General features: G+C 40.5%; 1 protein-coding gene across 1 annotated transcript in view; it reads left to right on the plus strand.

The window, feature by feature from the left end:
* Positions 1-500: 500 nt before the first annotated feature.
* The window catches only part of KCTD8 (potassium channel tetramerization domain containing 8), a 231,320-nt gene continuing 211,949 nt past the window's right edge, over positions 501-19,871 (plus strand). Inside the window, exon 1 of the mRNA XM_072973769.1 lies at positions 501-1,751. Within this exon, the coding sequence (XP_072829870.1) occupies positions 704-1,751 (1,048 nt within the window). The 5' untranslated portion in view covers positions 501-703. The remainder of the gene's footprint in view (positions 1,752-19,871) is intronic.

The following is a 19,871-nucleotide window of genomic DNA, read 5'->3' on the forward strand; positions in this document are numbered from 1 at the left end:
AGCATTTTTATTATAATCCATACCTTCACCCCACTTCCCAACTTAATGCAAGCGTAAAAAAAATAGTTTTACAGAGCGAACAGAATGAGGGAGGGAGGGAGGGATGGACAGACGGAAGGAGGAATGAAATGAATGAAGAAAAGATGCTGACCTTTTTTCTGTTTTGTTTTTGGTTCCCTGCCCGCTTCTCCAGGCTCGCTGTCAAGTAGCATCACCTCCAGGCTCGGCCCTCGGCCCCGCCCCCTAGCGTCGGAGCCCCGCAGCCAGAGGCTGGCGCCTATCTCTTTAAATGACAGCTGTGGCTCGGGTCCCAGTCTGGGGCTTGACGTCAATGCTGCCTCCCCGGCCGCGAGGAGTAGTTAGCGCCACCGTCCGCGCTCGGGGCTCGCGGCGCGCTCGCCAGCTACTGGGGCGGCGAGTTTTCTTTGCTCCGGCCCCTCCTCCCGCCCTCCCCGCGGAGAGCCGAGCGGCAGCCTAAGAGCCTCTAGCAAGTCTCTCTCACACTTCCCCGCCGTCGCCCCAGAGGAGTGGCAGCTCTTCCTCGCGCCTCCACCGCCACCGCGGCGCCCCGCAGAGCTCCTCTCCCGCGCAGCGCTCCCCCGATGGAGCCCGGGCGCCGCCGCCGCCGCCGCTGCCCCGAGCCCTGAACCCGGCCGCCCCGGCCGGAGGAACGTGCCGCCCGGCCCGAGGGCGCATCAGGCGCATGCTGAGGCCGGGGGCCTCCGGGAGTGTCGGGCGCGGGTTTCGGGAAGGAGAAAGTGCTGCTCTCCAGGGTCATTTGGCCGGCAGCGGGGGGACCATGGCTTTGAAGGACACGGGCAGCGGCGGCAGCACCATCCTACCCATTAGCGAGATGGTCTCCTCGTCCAGCTCGCCCGGCGCGTCGGCAGCCGCCGCCTCCGGGCCCTGCGCGCCCTCGCCCTTCCCCGAGGTGGTGGAGCTGAACGTGGGAGGCCAGGTCTATGTGACCAAGCACTCGACGCTGCTCAGCGTCCCGGACAGCACTCTGGCCAGTATGTTCTCGCCCTCCAGCCCCCGGGGCGGCGCCCGACGCCGGGGCGAGCTGCCCAGGGACAGCCGGGCGCGCTTCTTCATCGACCGGGACGGCTTCCTCTTCAGGTACGTGCTGGATTACCTGCGGGACAAGCAGCTGGCGCTGCCGGAGCACTTCCCCGAGAAGGAGCGGCTCCTGCGCGAGGCCGAGTACTTCCAGCTCACCGACCTGGTCAAGCTGCTGTCGCCCAAGGTCACCAAGCAGAACTCGCTCAACGACGAGGGCTGCCAGAGCGACCTGGAGGACAACGTCTCGCAGGGCAGCAGCGACGCGCTGCTTCTGCGCGGGGCGGCGGCCGCCGCGCCCTCGGGCCCCGGAGCGCACGGCGGCGGCGGCGCGCCGGACAAGCGCTCGGGCTTCCTCACGCTCGGCTACCGCGGCTCCTACACCACGGTGCGCGACAACCAAGCGGACGCCAAGTTCCGGCGTGTGGCGCGCATCATGGTGTGCGGACGCATCGCGCTGGCCAAGGAGGTTTTCGGAGACACGCTCAACGAGAGCCGCGACCCTGACCGGCCGCCGGAGAAGTACACGTCCCGCTTCTACCTCAAGTTCACCTACTTGGAGCAGGCGTTCGATCGCCTGTCCGAGGCCGGCTTCCACATGGTGGCGTGTAACTCCTCGGGCACCGCCGCCTTCATCCACCAGTACCGCGACGACAAGATCTGGAGCAGCTACACCGAGTACATCTTCTTCAGTAAGTTCGCGGTCACCGCTCTTCCCGGTTCTCCCCGCCGCCTCCGCGACCCGTGGCGGGCTCGAGCCCGTCTGCGGTCCTTGCGCGCCTTCCTTCTCGCAGCAGACAGGATTTATGGTTTCACCCCTTGCTATCTCCCTTTAGACTCCTGTCTTCTCCAACTCAGGAGAACGCAGTCCTCACGCAGCCCTCTTTCCTAACTTTATTAATCTTGTCCTCTCGCCCCCGCCCAGCTCTTGGAGCTGTTGGGCTCCTTTCTACTATAGCGAAGGAGGGCGGCGAAGAGACGCGAGCAAGAGGCTGGGGGCAGAGGTCCTCCTCCTCGCTGCCTCCGCAGGACTCCTGGGGGTCAACTTTTGTGGGCCCCAGTGGTGTCCCTCCAGAGGGCAGGTTGGCATCAGGTATCGCCGCGCACCGCCAGGATTGCCTCCTGGCGGTGCGGGTTGGCGCAGGAGCATCCAGTTACGGGTAGTTTCGGAAGGGGGTAACCAGAGAACTGGCGACTGTGCCTCCAAAGCCCCTCCGGGGGCCGTGAGAACTGCTTGTGGGGAAGGGGTTTCCATCGAGCCATAGAAACTTCCGATTTCTCCTGTGCCAGTTGTCACCTGTAACTGATAGGCGTTTTGGACTGCAGAACTAGAGACTGGCTGTCTGAGTGCTGCTGTCAGAGTTGGAGATTAGGAAGGGATATGGTGTGTGTTTGTGCGCGCTCGCGTGCGTGTGTATCTGTGTGTGCGTGTGTGATTGTGTTTCCTTTCTGGGCATCTCAAGTGTGGAAGGTGGGTAGAGTTCACTTCCCCGGTGGAATAAATGCAGTGATTTTCTGAAATGAGAGAACGAGGGAGAGGATTTGGAAAGCACCTGGCATGATGCTTTTGTAGTGCGCCTCAGGAGGGGGGCTTGTGGATCAAGTACAAGAACTCCACGGAACATCACTAGGGCTTGGAGGATGGGGAACTGGGACAGGCACAGTTCTCAGTGATGTTTATAAATGGGGAGGGCCACAACTCGAAAGCTATTTGCACAAATGAAAAGGATGGCTGCAGGAACATCATTTGGCAAACGTTTTTCTTTGTCAAGACACGAGATTTTAAACTTGCCTGTTGTGTTAGAGAGCTCAGTATTGATAGCCTATGATACAAATAAGCCCAGATTTAATTGTATTTCTTTGGTAATTCAGTCACTGTGTGGGATCCAGGCAATTTGTTTGCACTTTATTTTGACTAGAGAAGTGCAAAGGACCTCTCTGCACAGATGCAAGCTTGATTGGAAGTTGCCCATTGTTCATATATTCTAGTAACCTTGGAGGTAGGGTGACAAAACACAGCACACTTAGATTGTCTTTTTTAATAGTGCTAGATTTCCTGAGAATACCATTTCGGCAGAGAAGCAAAGAAAGGGTCCATTGAAGTGGTAGATATAAATCTAACTGTCTTAGAGAAAGACAAATATTATATGATATCACTTATATGTGGAATCTAAAAAATAATACAAATTAATTTACATACAAAACAGAAACAGACTGAATAGACAAAGAAAACAGACTTATGATCACCAAAAGGGAAAGGGAGGCAGGGAGGGACACATTAAGAGTATAGGATTAACAGATACAAACTACTATACATAAAATAGGATAAAAGAATTTATTGTATAGCACAATATCTTGTATATACAGTATCTTGTAATAACCTGTAAGGGAAGGTAATCTGAAAAACTTATATGTGTACGTAACTGAATCGCTTTGCTGAAACTAACACAATATTGTAAATCAACTATATTTCAATAAAAATCTAATTGTCTTAATTATATGAAAGTATTTGTTACACAGTAAAAGGATCGATAGTCAGAAAAGCCACCTAAAGGAAAGAACCTTTATTAACACTTTAGATCTTAAACATTTATGTCATTTCAACATGGACATATTTCCAGGCATTTCAGAAGATGAGATGAAATGAACTTTTGACTTTTTTGTGTGGTTAGTGATTTTTGTTAGAGAAGATATAAGCATAAGTGTTCTGCAGTTAAGATTCTTGCATTTGGAGTCTTTCACAGTTTTGGTCTTTCTTTGTCCCCTAGAAACTTGTGGACTTGAAAATGTTCATTATTTTGATTATAAAGAGATAAGACAAATTGTCTCTAAACTATGAAAAAATGCTCATAAGGTAGTATACTCAAGTTGGAACCTCAGCTAATTTAACTCATAAGATAATCTGAGAGATATTTGGAATCCAGGAGATTTCACTTGTGGAACTAGAACTGTAAACAAAATAAAATATTTACATTATGAATAACCACTTGCTACTCACATAACTAATGAGCTCTGAGATTCATTCATAAAAGTCCCAGAAATTTAAGGGAGCAACTCATAGCCATCTTCACTGATTATCCTGTGTGGTTCTTTTGAAGTGGTATTCCAGTCAACGACCAACCAAACGTAGTTGCCAGCTTCCATTTGTGATATAAAGTTTACTCTGAACACTGTTATGCATACACTTATTTTATGTTTTGTATAGCTTGCAGTATATTTTCACAAATTATTTTGGATGGGATTCCTTTTAATTTTGGCAACTGAAAATGCACTATAAAATATTTGTATTCCCAGCCTATTTAGTGTAGGTGATAATGTTAAGTATACAGAGTGTAATTATCTTGTTTGGCAGTCTCTATTTAAAAAGACTATTGATAGTATTCATAAAAACAAAATTATTGGATGAACTTGTTTGTCCACTGATTTAGATACATGGAAGTCCTTATTATCTTTTATTTCCCCGTTGACGCAGTTCTTTCAACAAATATTTTATGTATAAAGTGGATTAGTTGTGTTAACATCTTTTACAATTCAGGCTACATGTAGCCTTAGTAGTTTGAAACTGCTCTGAAAACTATAGAATTGGAATTTATATACTTAAACATCAATTTCAGCTCCTCACTCTTCCCCCCTCCCCTTCTTTGCCACTGAATTTCTATATAGATGGGAGGAGAGTGGCAAATGGTTGAGTAATACCAGACACTGCTATTTGTCAAATGTGTGGTCTTGGTTAAATTATTTACTTGTTCTGTGTTTCAGTTTCCTCACCTGTGCAATGGAGGTTATTATAGTACAAATTTTTTAGGATTTGAGAATACATGTAAAGTGCTTAGACCAGTGCTTGACCTGTAACGAAAGCTTAAAAAATGTTAACTGTTACAATCGTTAAGTAATAAAGACTTTATTTTTCTTGTCAGCATTACATTTAAATTTTGTTTTCTAGTAAGTACAGTTGATTTGGTTGTAAAATTAATTTGAAAATTATTTTGCAATTAAATGATTACATAATAAACTTTCAGAAGTTTAAAATAACCAATTTAATAACCAAATTCTTTCCTCAAACTTGTATTTTTCAGTCACCCGGGTTTGCCAGTCACACTCTAGTTAATTCTTTTGGATCGACTCCAACAGAACCTTTTTCTAATTTAGGGCCAAGAAGTGTTTTAATCCTCTCCATTAGGAAATGAAACTGTGGCAGTTTTCTGACAAACACTGAGCGAGATTCGGATCTCCTTAAGTGCTTGTATCCAAATTGGGTTCTAACACTGAAGGCTATATGCAGGCTATTAAAGATTTCATACCAGCTCCATTTGGCTACATGGATGTATGTATCTATTATCGGTCATAACTCATTGTTTTATCAAGAGTTTTAGACTCTGCAACATATACTAGTACTAGTAAGTTCCATGTTACTCTTCTAATCCTGAAGATGGATTGTCCTTTCTTGAAGGAAAACAGTGATTTATTGTGCTTTCTTTTTTCTTTTGTGGGGTGTCTGTGAAGTGCAATTGTGGCTGTTTTTAGCAATATCTAAGAGACAAAAAGGGCATTTTATGTTGGCATTATATCACATAGACAATAGATATCTGCTTGGAATGTGACACGTAGACTACCCATAATTAAAATGGGCATTTATATATATATATATATATATATATTTCTCATAATCTGTGTTCACAGAAAGCTAGTACTGATTCATTGCTCTTCTTTTATAGTGCTTTGAGTTTTGCATTCTATTTGTTGCTTGAATAATATGTGGTGTGAAAGTATGCATTCCTCTAGGACACACTTGATATTCCTTAAATTTGGTGTATCCTTTTTTCTTGTGATGTATGAGAGTGCAAGATCTAGGAATTAATACTATTACTGAACTGGGCTGTGAATTCTACTTTGTCTTAATGGATTTTTATATCCACTCTTTCAGATTTATTCTGATTTATTTCACCGTGTTGGGTTGGAGAAAGCTAGTTGAGTTGAAAACTTTCAGACAACTATTCAGTCCTATGTTAGCAGGCCTGTTGCATTAAAAACTTCCCAAGAAGCATCTTTTAAACGATCATTCTATTTAGATGCATGTCTTTAAAATGATATATTGTTTTCTAGTCTAAAAATACTTCTACTTTTATCACCAAACACTGATTTATGGAAAAGAACCTTGGTTTTTTTTTTTTTTTAAGTTGACTCTTATCCTCCTGGAGACTTGCTAGTTATTTTTATAATTATCATGGGGAAATTTCTTCTGCAAACACATAGCTGAATAACGTTTGAATCAACAGGGAGTAGACAACTTTCTAAAACACTGGGATTCTTATTTCATGCAAATAATTGCAATAATAAAGCAAACAGAAAATGACAAAAACCTTGGAGGCAAAAGGTTTGGAGGCTATGCCATGGCATTGGCTGCTGTGCAAGGGCATTAAACTTTTATACCTGGCCTAGTACTGCCTCTAAATTTGATCTTTTTAAATAGTGTCAGGGCTGTATCTTTCCCTGCCAGCCTTTCTACAGCTTCATGTGGTCAATCCTTAAGCACACAATGAAGCTAAAAGACTGAATGGCACTACAAGTTTTACTTGGTGAAGTTCTTTCTCTTTTGTAGCTTAGAGTGCTAGAACTCAGAATGTGTGTGCATCTGTGTGTGTGAGTGTGGGAGTATGCCTTACTTAAAAAAAAAAGAAATCTCTTTGGGAAAAAAGATGTATAAAATTTACAAAATTAGCACTAATTATTATCTATCCTCTTGATACGTTATTGGGTCAGATAGTTTAAAATGTGAAAATGATTTTCAACTTGTCATTCAGAAGCCACCATTTTTGATAATGAAGCTAATATATGCAGTTTTAGGAATTTTATAAGAAAAAAGTGGAATTAAAAGAAAATCATCACGAGTAATTGCTAATAAAATCTTGACTCATTTCCCCCTAATCTTTGTTCTAAGCATATGAAGATGACAAGCATACTTTTTTAACGTTATGGTGATACTATGTCGATGGTCTGCATGCCATCTTTGTTGTGTTTTGTTGTATACATTTAAAGCAGTTATACATTTAGTCATATTTTCCCCAAGATATTGAATTTTTTATTGACATCTTAAAGTATAATACATGTCCTTGCCACAGATGTTATTGTAAGTAAATATTGCTGTTGAACTTTCTCCCTGTAAGCTTAGAAAAGAGTTGATTTTTTTTCAAAATATAGTATGTGTAATAAAAAAAACATTTACTACGTACCTAATTTTGTGATAAATGTTTTATAGCATTGCTTTGTTTACTTCTCTGGCATTCCTTTAGCTTAGCATTAGTTCCTTGCTACTTTAGTTAGAAAACTCTGGAGAGGTTAGGCAACATCTTCAGGTCACAGAGCTGGTATGGGGCTGAGCTGGAATTTGAATAGTTCTGTCTTATTCCCAAGCCCTTACTCTGAAATATTTAAAAATAATGCCTGTTTCATACAATTTACCAATATACTTCAGTGTGTACTGAAGTACTTTACTTAGCTCTACAAGCAAAAATTGGTGGTGTGAGCTGTATATGAATGAACTTAATATTTCTTAATCTATGTTAAATTTCCATAAGAATATAGTAACAACCTGAACAACCTGGGCTCGAACTGCAAGGGTCCACCTATAAGCAGATTTTTTTTCCCAGATAATATATATTGCGGTTGGTTGAATCAGAAGTTGCAGAACCTCCAACACAAAGGCCAACTATAAAGTTATAACCAGATTTTCCACCGAGCAGAGGTCAGTGGCCCCTAACCCCCACCTTGTTGTAGAGTCAGCTATATATGTTTGGTGTCTTTACTTGATGAAAGAGTTAACTTTCATTGACTAAGGCTGCCATGTTCATGGGTATTTTTAAAATTAAAGAAAATAAAATCGTTTGATTCAATTTATTTTTCTTTTAGGGGAACAAGAAATATCTATAGGTTTGATAGACTGACAAAGCTAAACAGTGCTAAGCTAGTCTTCTGCGGAAAGTTCATTTTACCCCACGTAATAGAACACATTTTTTATGTGTTCTTAGAAGGTGACAAAATGAAGAGGGGGTTTTAGTTGAAATCAATTTTGTTAATTATATATAGTCTATTGGTCCTAAATCTTGGTTAATGCTTTTAAATTATATACTTGCTATAATTAGGCTGAAAAAGTATCAAATACCTTCTTAGTATTGGGATTAGTTTTTGCTGTTTTTAAAGCCTTAGAGTGTTGTGGAAGTACATCTATAAATTTGAAGAACTTGGAAAGTAATGTTTTAGGTAACCCTTCAATCTATATTTAATTACGGATATTATTTTTAAAGCCTCTTTTGAATTAACTGCAGGTTATTGTCAGCTCTGAGCAGCCACAATCCTGCAAGACAGTGGCTTCTTTAATGGAGTTCATTCTTTTAGTTGTGGGAGGCTACACCAAAAGAGGTTTTTAAGTACTTACCTAAACATGAGACTAACTTTATTTACAGGATTTCTAAGTCACTCTGATAGGTGAATTAACCCCTTTATAAGTTCTCAGGGTAACAGACCTCCAGCTGCAGACTTGAATCTAGGTGCCCTGTGCCTTCGGTCTGAACACTTCTTGTCATTCATTTTTGTGAGAGTTTCATGAAACCTAATTATCCTGTAAGTTTAGTTGTATTTTGTACTTTATGAGGTGTTTTATTCTGAGCTTATACTGCTTACAAGTTTATTTCTTAACTCACTAGTTTTTTAATGTGCCTGCTGGGATCATAGTCATGTCATACTGACCTCTTGCTGTCAAATCCTCTGCATTTAACCTCCGCACTTACCTGTCTCTTCAGAGCACACTACGCATAGGGCCCTCATTGCATTTCCTACAATATGTAACTGTCTCTCTCTCTCTCTTTTTTTTTTTCTGTCTTGTTATATCCCTATTTTTTTCCGTAGCTTTATTGAGAAATAATTGACATATAACATTTTGTAAGTTAATGATGTGTTGATTTGATACACTTATGTATTGCAATTTGATTACCACTGTAGTGTTAGCTAACACTTCCATTTCTCACATAATTACAATGTCTTTTTTCCGTGGTGAGAACATTTAAGATCTACTCTTTTAGCAACTTTCAAGTACAGTGTAGTGCAGTATAGTACCATGTTTTAAACTGTAATCACAATGCTGTGGGTTAGATCCCCAGAACTATTCATATGGAAGTTTGTACCCTTTGACCATCATCTCCTCCTTTCCTCTGCCCCTCTTCAGCCCCTGGTAACTACCATTCTACTCTGTTTCTATGAGCTTGGTGTTTTTGGATTCTGCGTATAAATTATATCATATAGTATTTGTCTTGTTCTGTCTGACTATTTTTCTTTCTACCTAGCATAATGCCTCAAGGTCCATCTGTCTTCTTGCAAATGGCAGGATGTTCTTCTTCATTATGACTGAGTAATAGTCCATTGTATGTATACACTGCACCCTCTTTAGTCATTCATTTGTTGAGGGGGCACTTAGGTTGTTTCTTTTTCTCGGCTATTGTGTATAATGCTGCAATAAACATGGAGTGCAGATGTCATTTAGATGTCCTTGTCTTTGTTTCCTTTAGGTGTATATCCAGAGTGGGATTGCTGGATCGTAGAACTATCTCTTTTCATGTTGGCCTTCCACACTGGCCTACTTTTTCCTTGAGAGTTGGCACCAAGTCTCACTTTTGTATTCTCAGTCCCCAGTGCAGTGGCTAGTACCACATTAAGAACTCAGTAAATATTTCTTTATTTTGAAGGAAAGTGCAGATTAACAAGTGAACCAGAGATATGGAGTTTCTATCAAAATAGTTGCTGAATTGAGATTTATTTTTACTTCAATTTAAATTGCACCTATTGAACCTATTCTTGGGCTATAGCTTGGTACAAGACATGCAAGTGTGAATGAAAAGAGACCCTACATTTAAGGTGATCACAGTAAGCTTTATATAATAGTGGGTTATGTTAGAGAGGCATTACTTGGCGTGTTAACAAGAGGCAGAGTAATGACATGAGATGATGTTGAACGGACACCTATATAAAGAATGAAAATCAGTGAAATGTTAACTAAAATGTGAGACAGATTAAAATAATGTTATACGTGAAGTTGTTAGGATTATAAACATACAAACAGAGATGCACACACAGACACACACGGTTATGTATTTGTACTTAAATGAGTGGTAGGATAGAAATTATAAGGGAACAAAGAATTAGGTGACTTTTTTTTTTTTTTAACGTATGAGAGATGTTATACCCTGAGCTGCAGCCTACCCACAACCACGTTGTTGCGTACTTGCCTTTCAAAAATCTTACAATGTGAAGTGCCTGCTGCCTCCAGATGTGATCAGGCCCTATTGTGGTGTAATGTGAGTTCAGGAAGTATTTGTTTATGCTAGTAGGTGTCTGCAGAGGTGAGGATCCAGTGAACTCTATATTGTTATCTCTACTCAGTTTTTAAAAGCTATCTTGAAAAACTTTTAAAGTATTGCTGTTTTATGATTAATACTACAATATCAGTTTTATTTCTTAACCTTGTGTCAAGGTAGTTAATGAAAGCAAATCAACTTTTCTGGCACTAAGCACACATAGCTGTATGATACCTAACAGGGTGCCTTGTTAGTTCCATGTTTATTCACCTGTTTAACTTAGTTCAATGTTCGTTCAGCAGTTAAATTTGGAATGTTATATTTACCTACTGTACCCATTCTCCTATTAAATCCTACTTATATAGTGGGGAAAAGAGTTGAATGCAACAAAAGAATAAAATAAATATATAGTGTTGATTTCAGATCACCAGAGTAGTGAGTGATTCAACCATTCAGTTGTGCTACTTCCGTTTCTTGCACTAGTTAATAACAAAACCCTTGGGCATAGATAGAATCCAATCCATAATATATTGCCATTTCTCTTCATCTTGTATAAATAGACATGTTCCCTAATTTCTGGTACAAGGAAACTAGGGAGAGGAGTACTGTGTTTAGAAAGAGATGAACCCAAAATCTCCTGGTCCTTACTCCTAACAAGCAAAGAGCTTACACACTATGAATGGTTTTATACTTTTTAGTCAGATTCCTTGACAAATTCCGGCTCTAGCTTTGAGATCTCGGAAAAATAATTTAATCTCCTTCTTGAAGGGAAAGTGAGGGAGACAATAATATTCATCTCATAGTTTTATTATGAGGATTAAATAAATTAATCCATGTTAAACACTCAGAAGACTATCAGGTACAAATTAAATGCTCAATATATGTCAACTAGTGTCATTTATTAACTTAAGATCCTCCAAATACAGCTCTAATTGCATTTCTCTACATTATTAATTCATAGTACCAAAATTCTTCTCTTTATCTTTTTGAGGAAATTGATAGTAATACTTATTCAGAATTGCTCTGAAAATGTCCCATTATCATTAGTGAAATTAAAAAAAAATATTGACCTTCTAAGTATAAAGTTAATTGTAACATGATTAAAATAAGTTTATTCTAGTTTGTTCTTTATTGTTTGGGGGAAAAATGCTTCCTTCCATGTCTCATGCTCTACCTTGGTCAATTTTGACACAATTAACAGTAATACTAGTATTCAGTGGTTTTTTTTTCTCAAACTATGGGGTGAATTTAGGCAAAGCACCTCTTAATCACATTTTATGTCTGTATTTCTGATCAAAGCTTTTAGCTTTAATTTTCAGCAGTTTTATGCAAGAGAACAAATTGTCGCAGGGCCGGGGGCTCAAACATTGCTTAGAGTTTGGGCATTTGGCCAAGTTTCAGGCTAGATTCAAATACAGATCTCTATAATTCAAATACAGATCTCTATAATTTTAGGAAAACTGTTAGTTTTCGACTCAATCAGCTCCTATTGAAAGCACTGTACACATTTTGAATATAAGGTTTCTAGTTACTAGAAATCCAGATATTTGAAGAAAGCATGGAGCTCTAAGGGAGATGCTGGCAGCCATTCAGAAGTAATTCTCCAACGTTTTGACCTCTTTTCCTTTGGTTGGCGGAAGCTGCATTTCTTTGCAGGTGGAGGGTAAGGACTCATTCATATAATTCTAAAGTGACTTCTGTTTTTGATACGGAGAACTTGCTACAGTGACAACTTACTTTATAGTGAGCCACAGGAGGAAGTAGGCATGGTGATTAGAAATTATTGGTGTAATCTTAAACAGTGATTTTTGGGATGAGTCCTTTATTTGGCTCTTATTTTTTTTTATTGCATTAAAAATTTTGTTTTTATTGAAGTGTAGTTTACAATGTTAGTCTCAAGTGTACAACAAAGTGATTCAGTTATACATATACATACATATATCTTTCAGATTCTTTTCCATTATATGTTATTACAAGAAATTGAATATAGCTCCCTGTGCTATGCAGTAGGTCCTTGTTGTTTATCTGTTTTATATATAGTAATGTGTATCTGTTAATCCCAAACCCCTAATGTAAATTCCTAAATTAAGGATAGGTCTTTCTGATGTTGATCTTGACTTAGAATAAAAAAGAAAGATTTGGCAGTAGAAGTCTTTGGGCTATAGTCTTAACCTTCATTAGTATGCAGATTTGTTTTATTTTGTGCTAACTTCACTTTACTGGACTTCATTTTTCATGTAGAAAATGGTGGAAATTGTTCTTTTTTATCTTACGTCTATGAACTTTTACATATTACTCTATAACTAATATGTTTAAAGTAATCTGTGATGAGTAAAAATAGGATATTTGTTCTTATTTCAGTGTGTTGGACTGTCATTTGTTAAAGAGAATGTGTTAGTATATCGATGTTAATGAAACATTTGTTGAGGTTTCCTATTCTCCATGAAGAAATTCTTAAGTCAAAATTAGAGACTTTTCCTGGTTACCTTTGAGAAGTATTCTATAATTAAGATTAAATTCGAATTTGAAATGGTTATGAGGTACTCCTTTTCATTTCTGTTAAGTAGACCTGTGATGGGTTGATTCAGCCTGTTTCACAGACAGTGGCAATAAAAAGATATATGTTTGATTTGTAGCAAGGAGATTTGGAACTTGTAAATGATTGTTCATGTTGCTGGTAAATGGAGCCATGAATAAATAAGTTAAGAAGTCCAGCATTGAAGTTTCTGTAGCTTTGTGTAATCATTTGCATTTCTTCTGCTGGACTGATATGTTTCTAAGGCATGCAAGAACTATTAGAATATTTCATTTTTTACTTTCTGTGTTAGCGTGTTTGGATTGTAAAGCAAACTTAGTGGTTATTTCAAGCTGTCTGCTTTATAGCTGACACTATCAAGCCATATTTATCATTATTGTAATTTGGTACTTAGCATGCATACTGTGAAGCTCTGTAATACCCAGTATTTGGTAAAACTGAAAAAAAGGGATAGCAGAATTACATCACAGTTTTAGTACAAGCACCAGAGCCTAGAGACTAATAGCTGTAATTTACGTTAAAGTATATGCAGTATTTTATGGGTTAAATTGTGCCCCCTGCCCCTTTCCAGCCCAAAGGTATGTTGATGCCCTAACCTCTAGCACCTCAGAATCTGACTGTATATGAAAACAGGGTCTTTACAGAGGTGATCAATTTAGAATGAGATCATTAGGGTGGGCCTAATCCAGTGTGACTGGTGTCCTTATAAAAAGGAGAAATTTTGGACATAGAGATAACAGATGTGCACCCACACTGGGAGATCACCACGTGAGCACGAAGGTGGAGCTCACGCTGACACATCTACAGGCAAAGGAATGCTCCGGATCGTCAGCAAACCCACAGATGCAAGGAGAGGAGCATGGAATGGATTCTTCCTCACATCCCTCAGGGAGAACTAAACCTTCCAACACCTTGATCTCCGACATCTAGCTTCCAGAACTGTGAGATAATACAATTCTGTTGTTTAAGCCATCCAGTACGTGGTACTTTGTTATGGCAGCCCCAGCAAAGTGCTGCAGTCATTTCAAACTCTATTTTGTAACAAATCTGGGAAAAGTTGGAAATACACTGGTTTTAAAACTCCCTGTGTTTTTTCAGACAACAGACTCCATTCTCGATCATTCCAACCGGAAAAGACATTTGAAGTATAATGCCAATAGCTCACAGATGTTCGGGAGGTCTGAGCTTCCAGGAGTGATTCCCACCCACACCACAGAAATACGGTTGCTACGGGTGGTGCTGCCTTGCAGTGATGTGGGAGCTCAGAATTAGGCAACTGCCATGCAGCTGCAGAGTCTAGCCACATAACCTCTGCCGTGATCTGTAACAGGGAAAGTAAGGTCACCAGCAAACTGCCAGTCTCCCCTTACTCCTCAGTTCACAAGTGTCTGGTCGTGCAACCTGAGTCACATATGGAACCCTAGCTGTAAGAGAGTGTAGGAAATGTAGCTTTAAAACCAGAAGCAGTAGTAACAAATCTTCATGGCACATCATCAGCATCGGTCTGAGTAAGCTTATTTATTATTTTTATTATTATAAAAAAATTTAAACCATTCAATTTTTACCACTTCACCCCATAAACACCATTCTAATGTATTTAATGTGTATCCTTATATTTATGTATTCCTGAAAATGTATATTGTTTTATTTTTCTTATGTTGTTAATTTACACATTTGTGATTTTTTCATTAAGATCTCATTTTCACACGCCCACCTAAGCTAATTGGTTATTTCTGACTGCTGCAGGTTACTTCTGGTGTACATTTTACCTAAGTAACCTCTCCCCCGTTGATCTACACTCAGATTGCCTTCAACCTGATCATGGCCAACTTCACTGTTGACCTGTGTGAGAATTCTTTGAAATATACCTCAAGGCGGGGTGAGGGGGAGATTACCAGGTCATTGGAGAGGCACAGACTTCATTTGATGAAGTACCGTCGGATCGCTCTCCCAAGTCAGTGCTCCGGTCTTCACTTCTAAGAGCAGTTCTTGAGGATTCCATCATCTCCATTTTCCTGCCAACACTTGGCAAAATTCTGTTTTCTAAGTGTTGCAAAAATAGATGAAAAATATTTCATTGTTGTTTTAAATTTCATCTCTCTAATTACTGATGATGGGAATATAGTTTCTGGCTCTTCAGTCATTGTCAATTAGAAGTGTATTGGAAAGATTTGAGTAAGCCTTTCAAGAAGATTCATTACAGTCTATCTCTTTGGCCACTTTCTTTTTCCATTAAACCACAGCAGTGGTATCACCAGCGATGCTCCTGCTTAACTTGATGAAATTGCCCCTCATGCAAATGAGTATTTTCCTGGCCATCCTCACAGAGAAGAGACCCAAGGTCTCACCAGCCCTGCCTCCATCTTTGGGTGATGTACCGTACGTTGTGTTAGGTCCGAATGTGACTCCATGTGGGACGGTCAGCTTTGAGTTAGTATATTAATTTATAAATTATTTGTCCTCAGTGCACTCAGTAAACATGTCAAATAGGAGTAGGATGACTTGACTGAAAGGGCTTTTGTTCTAAAAGTGGGAGAATGGGAAACGCACAGCACCTGAGGTCCACAGCAAGTCCCACCTTGCAGACAGTAGAGACTCCCTTTATTGGCAACGGAGTGAATTCCTTGTTAAACCTCTCTGGCAGCACCTGGTTCTGCCTATTGTCCTTTATGGTCCCTTTCTTTCCCTTTCCCTTCTGGGAGATTCTTTCCTGTTAATTGTCCTCTGTGGCCACATCTGAGGCCCACGTTGGGCAGTACACCCTTTTTGTAGCTGCACAGATTTCGCAGTTCATTGCTAACTTTTCAGATGCAGGGGCTTGCAGGTTGGGCTTCAGGGTTAAATAGCCGAGCCTATTGCTGGCCAGTCTTTCAGTTCCTTTGGCAAAAGAATTCCTTCAAAATTGTAGTGCACTTTTGGTCAGTTTCATGAGTGGATTAAGAGCAAAGAAAATCTTGTGTTGTGTCACTTTTAGGCCTGAAGACTCTTTCTTTTGTGGGCTCTGTGAATCACTCATTTCCCCCTCTGTTAAATTGGTGGTCTAGGAGGATGGGGCCAGCTTCGTCAGCAGGGCGGCCACCCTTGTGTGGAAGAGTTGTACCTCTCTCCTTTGACCGGTGAGAGACTTCGTGCCCCTTTGACACAGCCCATTAAGTCCGTGGTAGATGACTTGCAGTTATGTAGCTACAACTTTTAACTACTTTCGTTTGTGGTGTAGAATTAGCTGGATTTGTTAAATCCATAATTTTCCAGATTGTGGAACTGCCCTTCAACTTGTCTTTCAGGGAAAGGGAGAAGAGAGTGCCTCCTTTAGAAAAGCTGTGTTCTTTTCTCTCTCTTCTGGAAGGTTTGCTAGGTGGGTCTTTCCTCTAAGATTTTGTGGAAAGTGGCAGGAAACCAATACTACACATGAATATTCTGACATTTCCTACATTTTATCTCATGCTATGGCTGTCATTGGCATATATCTACCTTCTAAGGTACCAATGTAGCATAATTGGACCAAATGGTCTCCGTCACATAACGGTCGTTGCCTGTGTTTTCATTTGCAACATCTTTATCCTGTGTCCAACCACCTGACTGCTTTCCTGCTACATTAAACCAGTGTCATAGTTTAGGTTTTTTTAATTACAACAAGAGGCACATTCTCTAGTCTAAGTTACGTTTATCAGCTGCATAAAACCATACGCTCTCTAGTTAGTTTAAGCTGAAAGGGATTTGTTAAGGATCCACATGATGTCTCACAGAATCATAGGGGAAGGACCGAAGAATTAGACTCCAGGAGGCAAGATTTCTAGCCACTCTGGAGGACTGGCCACTGATGGGCTTTGCCACAATCAGCGAACTCAGACCGAGAATCTGCCAGCGCAGCTGCAGACTCCTTCCCCTGCATGCCCTGATGCCCCGCTCCCTGCCTCCCCTGAGTTCTGAATCAAAGTCTGTCAGAGGACAACTGATTCATGCAACACGGATCCATCTAGAAGCCCATCTCAGTGGAATCAGGAAATTTGGTTTCCAGGTCTCTAGCCTCGTCGTGCTAGTTTATAGCAGGCCTGTCTGATGTGACCTGCACACCCTGTGCCTCGTGTGACTTTGAGAAGAACATCTGAAAGACAGTACTTTTTGCTAAAATGCCTGCAAATATTCATATTCATACATAGTGTACGAAGACATCGTTGCATAACTCCTCTTATGGGAATTCTTTTATGTACTAATGTGTGTATGATAGAAAGGAGCCTAGTAATTTTAATCGCATCATTTCAGTGCAAGCCATCAGTGAGGAACAAGTATAAAGAGTAGGATGTCAGCCTGGAAAATAAAACAATATATATACCTGAGGAATATAGATATTGTGGAAGTATGTGATTTCAAAATATGCATGTTTGAGTCTAGGAGAAATGAGTATCTGCTAAATGGTTCGACAGCTGTAGGCTAGTAATGCTGAAGTGCATACGGATTCTGGCAAACATTAGAGAAAATCAGAGGACTTTGGCTAGCCTTTTGCCTCTGTCACTTTTAAGTTATTGATTTCATGACAGTCACTTAAATACTTTGAGGTTATGTTCTCATCTCTCATCTGAAGAATGATTTCAGTATAAATGAGATGATACGTGTCAGGTGTTTTTAGACCCTCAGTTGAGTTGTCCGGTATAAATTGAACCAGTAGAATCAGCACATAAATTGCCTTGAGATAAACTAGGAGGAAAAGCTGATTAAGGTGCTGTCTCCCTCTCCTAACAGGTGAGATACAAGCCGAGGGCTCTACCCCAGCCACTTGCCAGACAAATAACTTTCGCCTGGCACGGGAATGTGAATTTAAGTCAGGGGAGTGCAAGATATAGGGAAGATGGAAAAAAAGTACAGGCAACAGAAATGCTTGTACAGTGTAATAAATAATCCCACAAAAGCTCATGAATGACAGCAATTACTAGGTGACTTTAAATCCCCAGAGAAATTCACTGTGAAACCTGATGCAGATTTTTTTTTTCTTGCCAATCAAGTTAAGGGGATAATTTCACATTAGATCTGCTCTCCCTTTCCTGTGAAGTCTCACACTGTGTCTGACACTGTGTCTTGATTGAAGTAGTAAAGAGTGGTATGTACTAGTCTGGGTTTTTAAACAAAATTAAAACTGGCGATTTCTTTAGTTAGAGAGGGTGATTTTTTAAAATTAGGTTTACTTTCCACGCCTTACTCAGTGAAGCTTCACACTGTGTCTGGCACCAAATCATCACTTAGCAAATGTTTATTGATTTAATTAGGGAAGCTGTGTGTTGGGTGATTAGAGACATGTTATGACTGGGTTTAAGGAGGAGGTCTCTGACGTCAACCAGTGCTACAGACATATCCTAACTTTTTAAATTAATAACTGTGTGACTTTGGGCAAGTCACTTATTGTCCCCAAACATTGTTTCCTCTTCTGTGAAGTTATCAGAATAATAGTACATATTTCAGAGGGTTCTCTGAGGATTAAATGGTATAATGCATATAAAACGTTTGGCACAGCATCTTATTCAAAGTTAAGATTTTCTAAAGTGAACGATTTTACTTATTATTTATAAAGAACAATGGCAGTAAGGAGGAGGTGGTTATTGCCTGAACTGAATGGCAGGTTCAGGGAAGGCATCAGAGAGAAGGTGACATTGCAAATGATGGGCTGAACAGTGGGTGTCTGTGTGAGAACTTGGGAGTATTAGAGAATAGGTTGGTCTGGCTGGATCTCAGGGAAGGTGTTGGGGGAAAAATCTGGAAACGCTGGCAGTGGAAAGATGGTGCGGTATATCTTATATCGGCCAAAGGATTTTAAATCAGTAAAGGACATGATTACATATGCATTTTCAAGAAGCAACTATGGCAGCAGAGTGAGACATGGAATTGGGGAAACTGAAGTTACTTGATTAGCTGGTGGTTACGGGCAAGGTTCAGGCTAGAGGTGAGCAGATGTGCTCTGGTGGAGACAGGGAGTAAGGGGTGTATTCTAGTGCTGTGTAGGTGGTACAGTCAATTGAACTCTGGGAGGAAAGAACTAAAGCATCTGGCAGCTGGCTGTTGAGTCATTCATTTCCTTCACCACGAGAATGTTTTGGAAGAAAGAAAAGAAGGCAGGTGACTTGCTCTAATCTCCTTGTCAACCGGCTCTCCAAGTACATAGAAGAATGATATTTTTCTAGGAAGAAGAGATCTTATCTAGAGAACATCTTTACCAAATGATCTTGGCTAAAGGATGACTTATAGTCAGTAATTACAGAATCTATAAGGTGTGGATCCCTGGAGGATACCATATGAGCTATTCATTTCTCTGGGCATATAAGATGCAGAAGTTTTACAACTTAGTATGTCTTTTTCTGTGTGGGGAGCCCCATAAAACTTCCCTTGAATTCCTCATTGATCATTCTAGGCCAGAGAGTGAATGCCCTATGTGGGAAGGAAGGAGTCAAGGAGCCACGTGGGATGTCCCAGACCACTCTTTGTTTCATCTATGCCTTTCTTCTTTTAATTATTAGTGAAACTTGATACTCTGATCTCTGTTTCATGGGCATCCAGTGTGATCATCTGATCCTGTGTCTTAGTTCAAGCGTTTTGACCTATTGGATGTAAGGAATAGGGAGAAAAATATGGAGGATGAGTCCAGTTGGTGATTATCTTAACTGAGATACTGGAGGAGTGAGATCCTGTACCCATCCCTAAGGAGCAGATGATAAGGTCAGCTTTAGACCTGTTAAATTTGAGGTGCCTGTGTAATTTTCAGGTGATTCTACCTCAAATGCAGGGACTGGAGATTAAATGGGTGATCAGTAAATTTGGAGAGAAAGAGAACTGTGCTGAGGCTGTTGAAGGAATAGGTAGTTAAAGAGAAGGTGATGAACAGTACTGAGAAAGACCTGTCAGACATTAGAAGTATCAGAAGAGAGAAGTGGTTGTGGAATCTATGG

Source organism: Vicugna pacos, chromosome 2 (assembly GCF_048564905.1).
Source record: "Vicugna pacos chromosome 2, VicPac4, whole genome shotgun sequence".
Lineage (NCBI taxonomy): Eukaryota > Metazoa > Chordata > Mammalia > Artiodactyla > Camelidae > Vicugna > Vicugna pacos.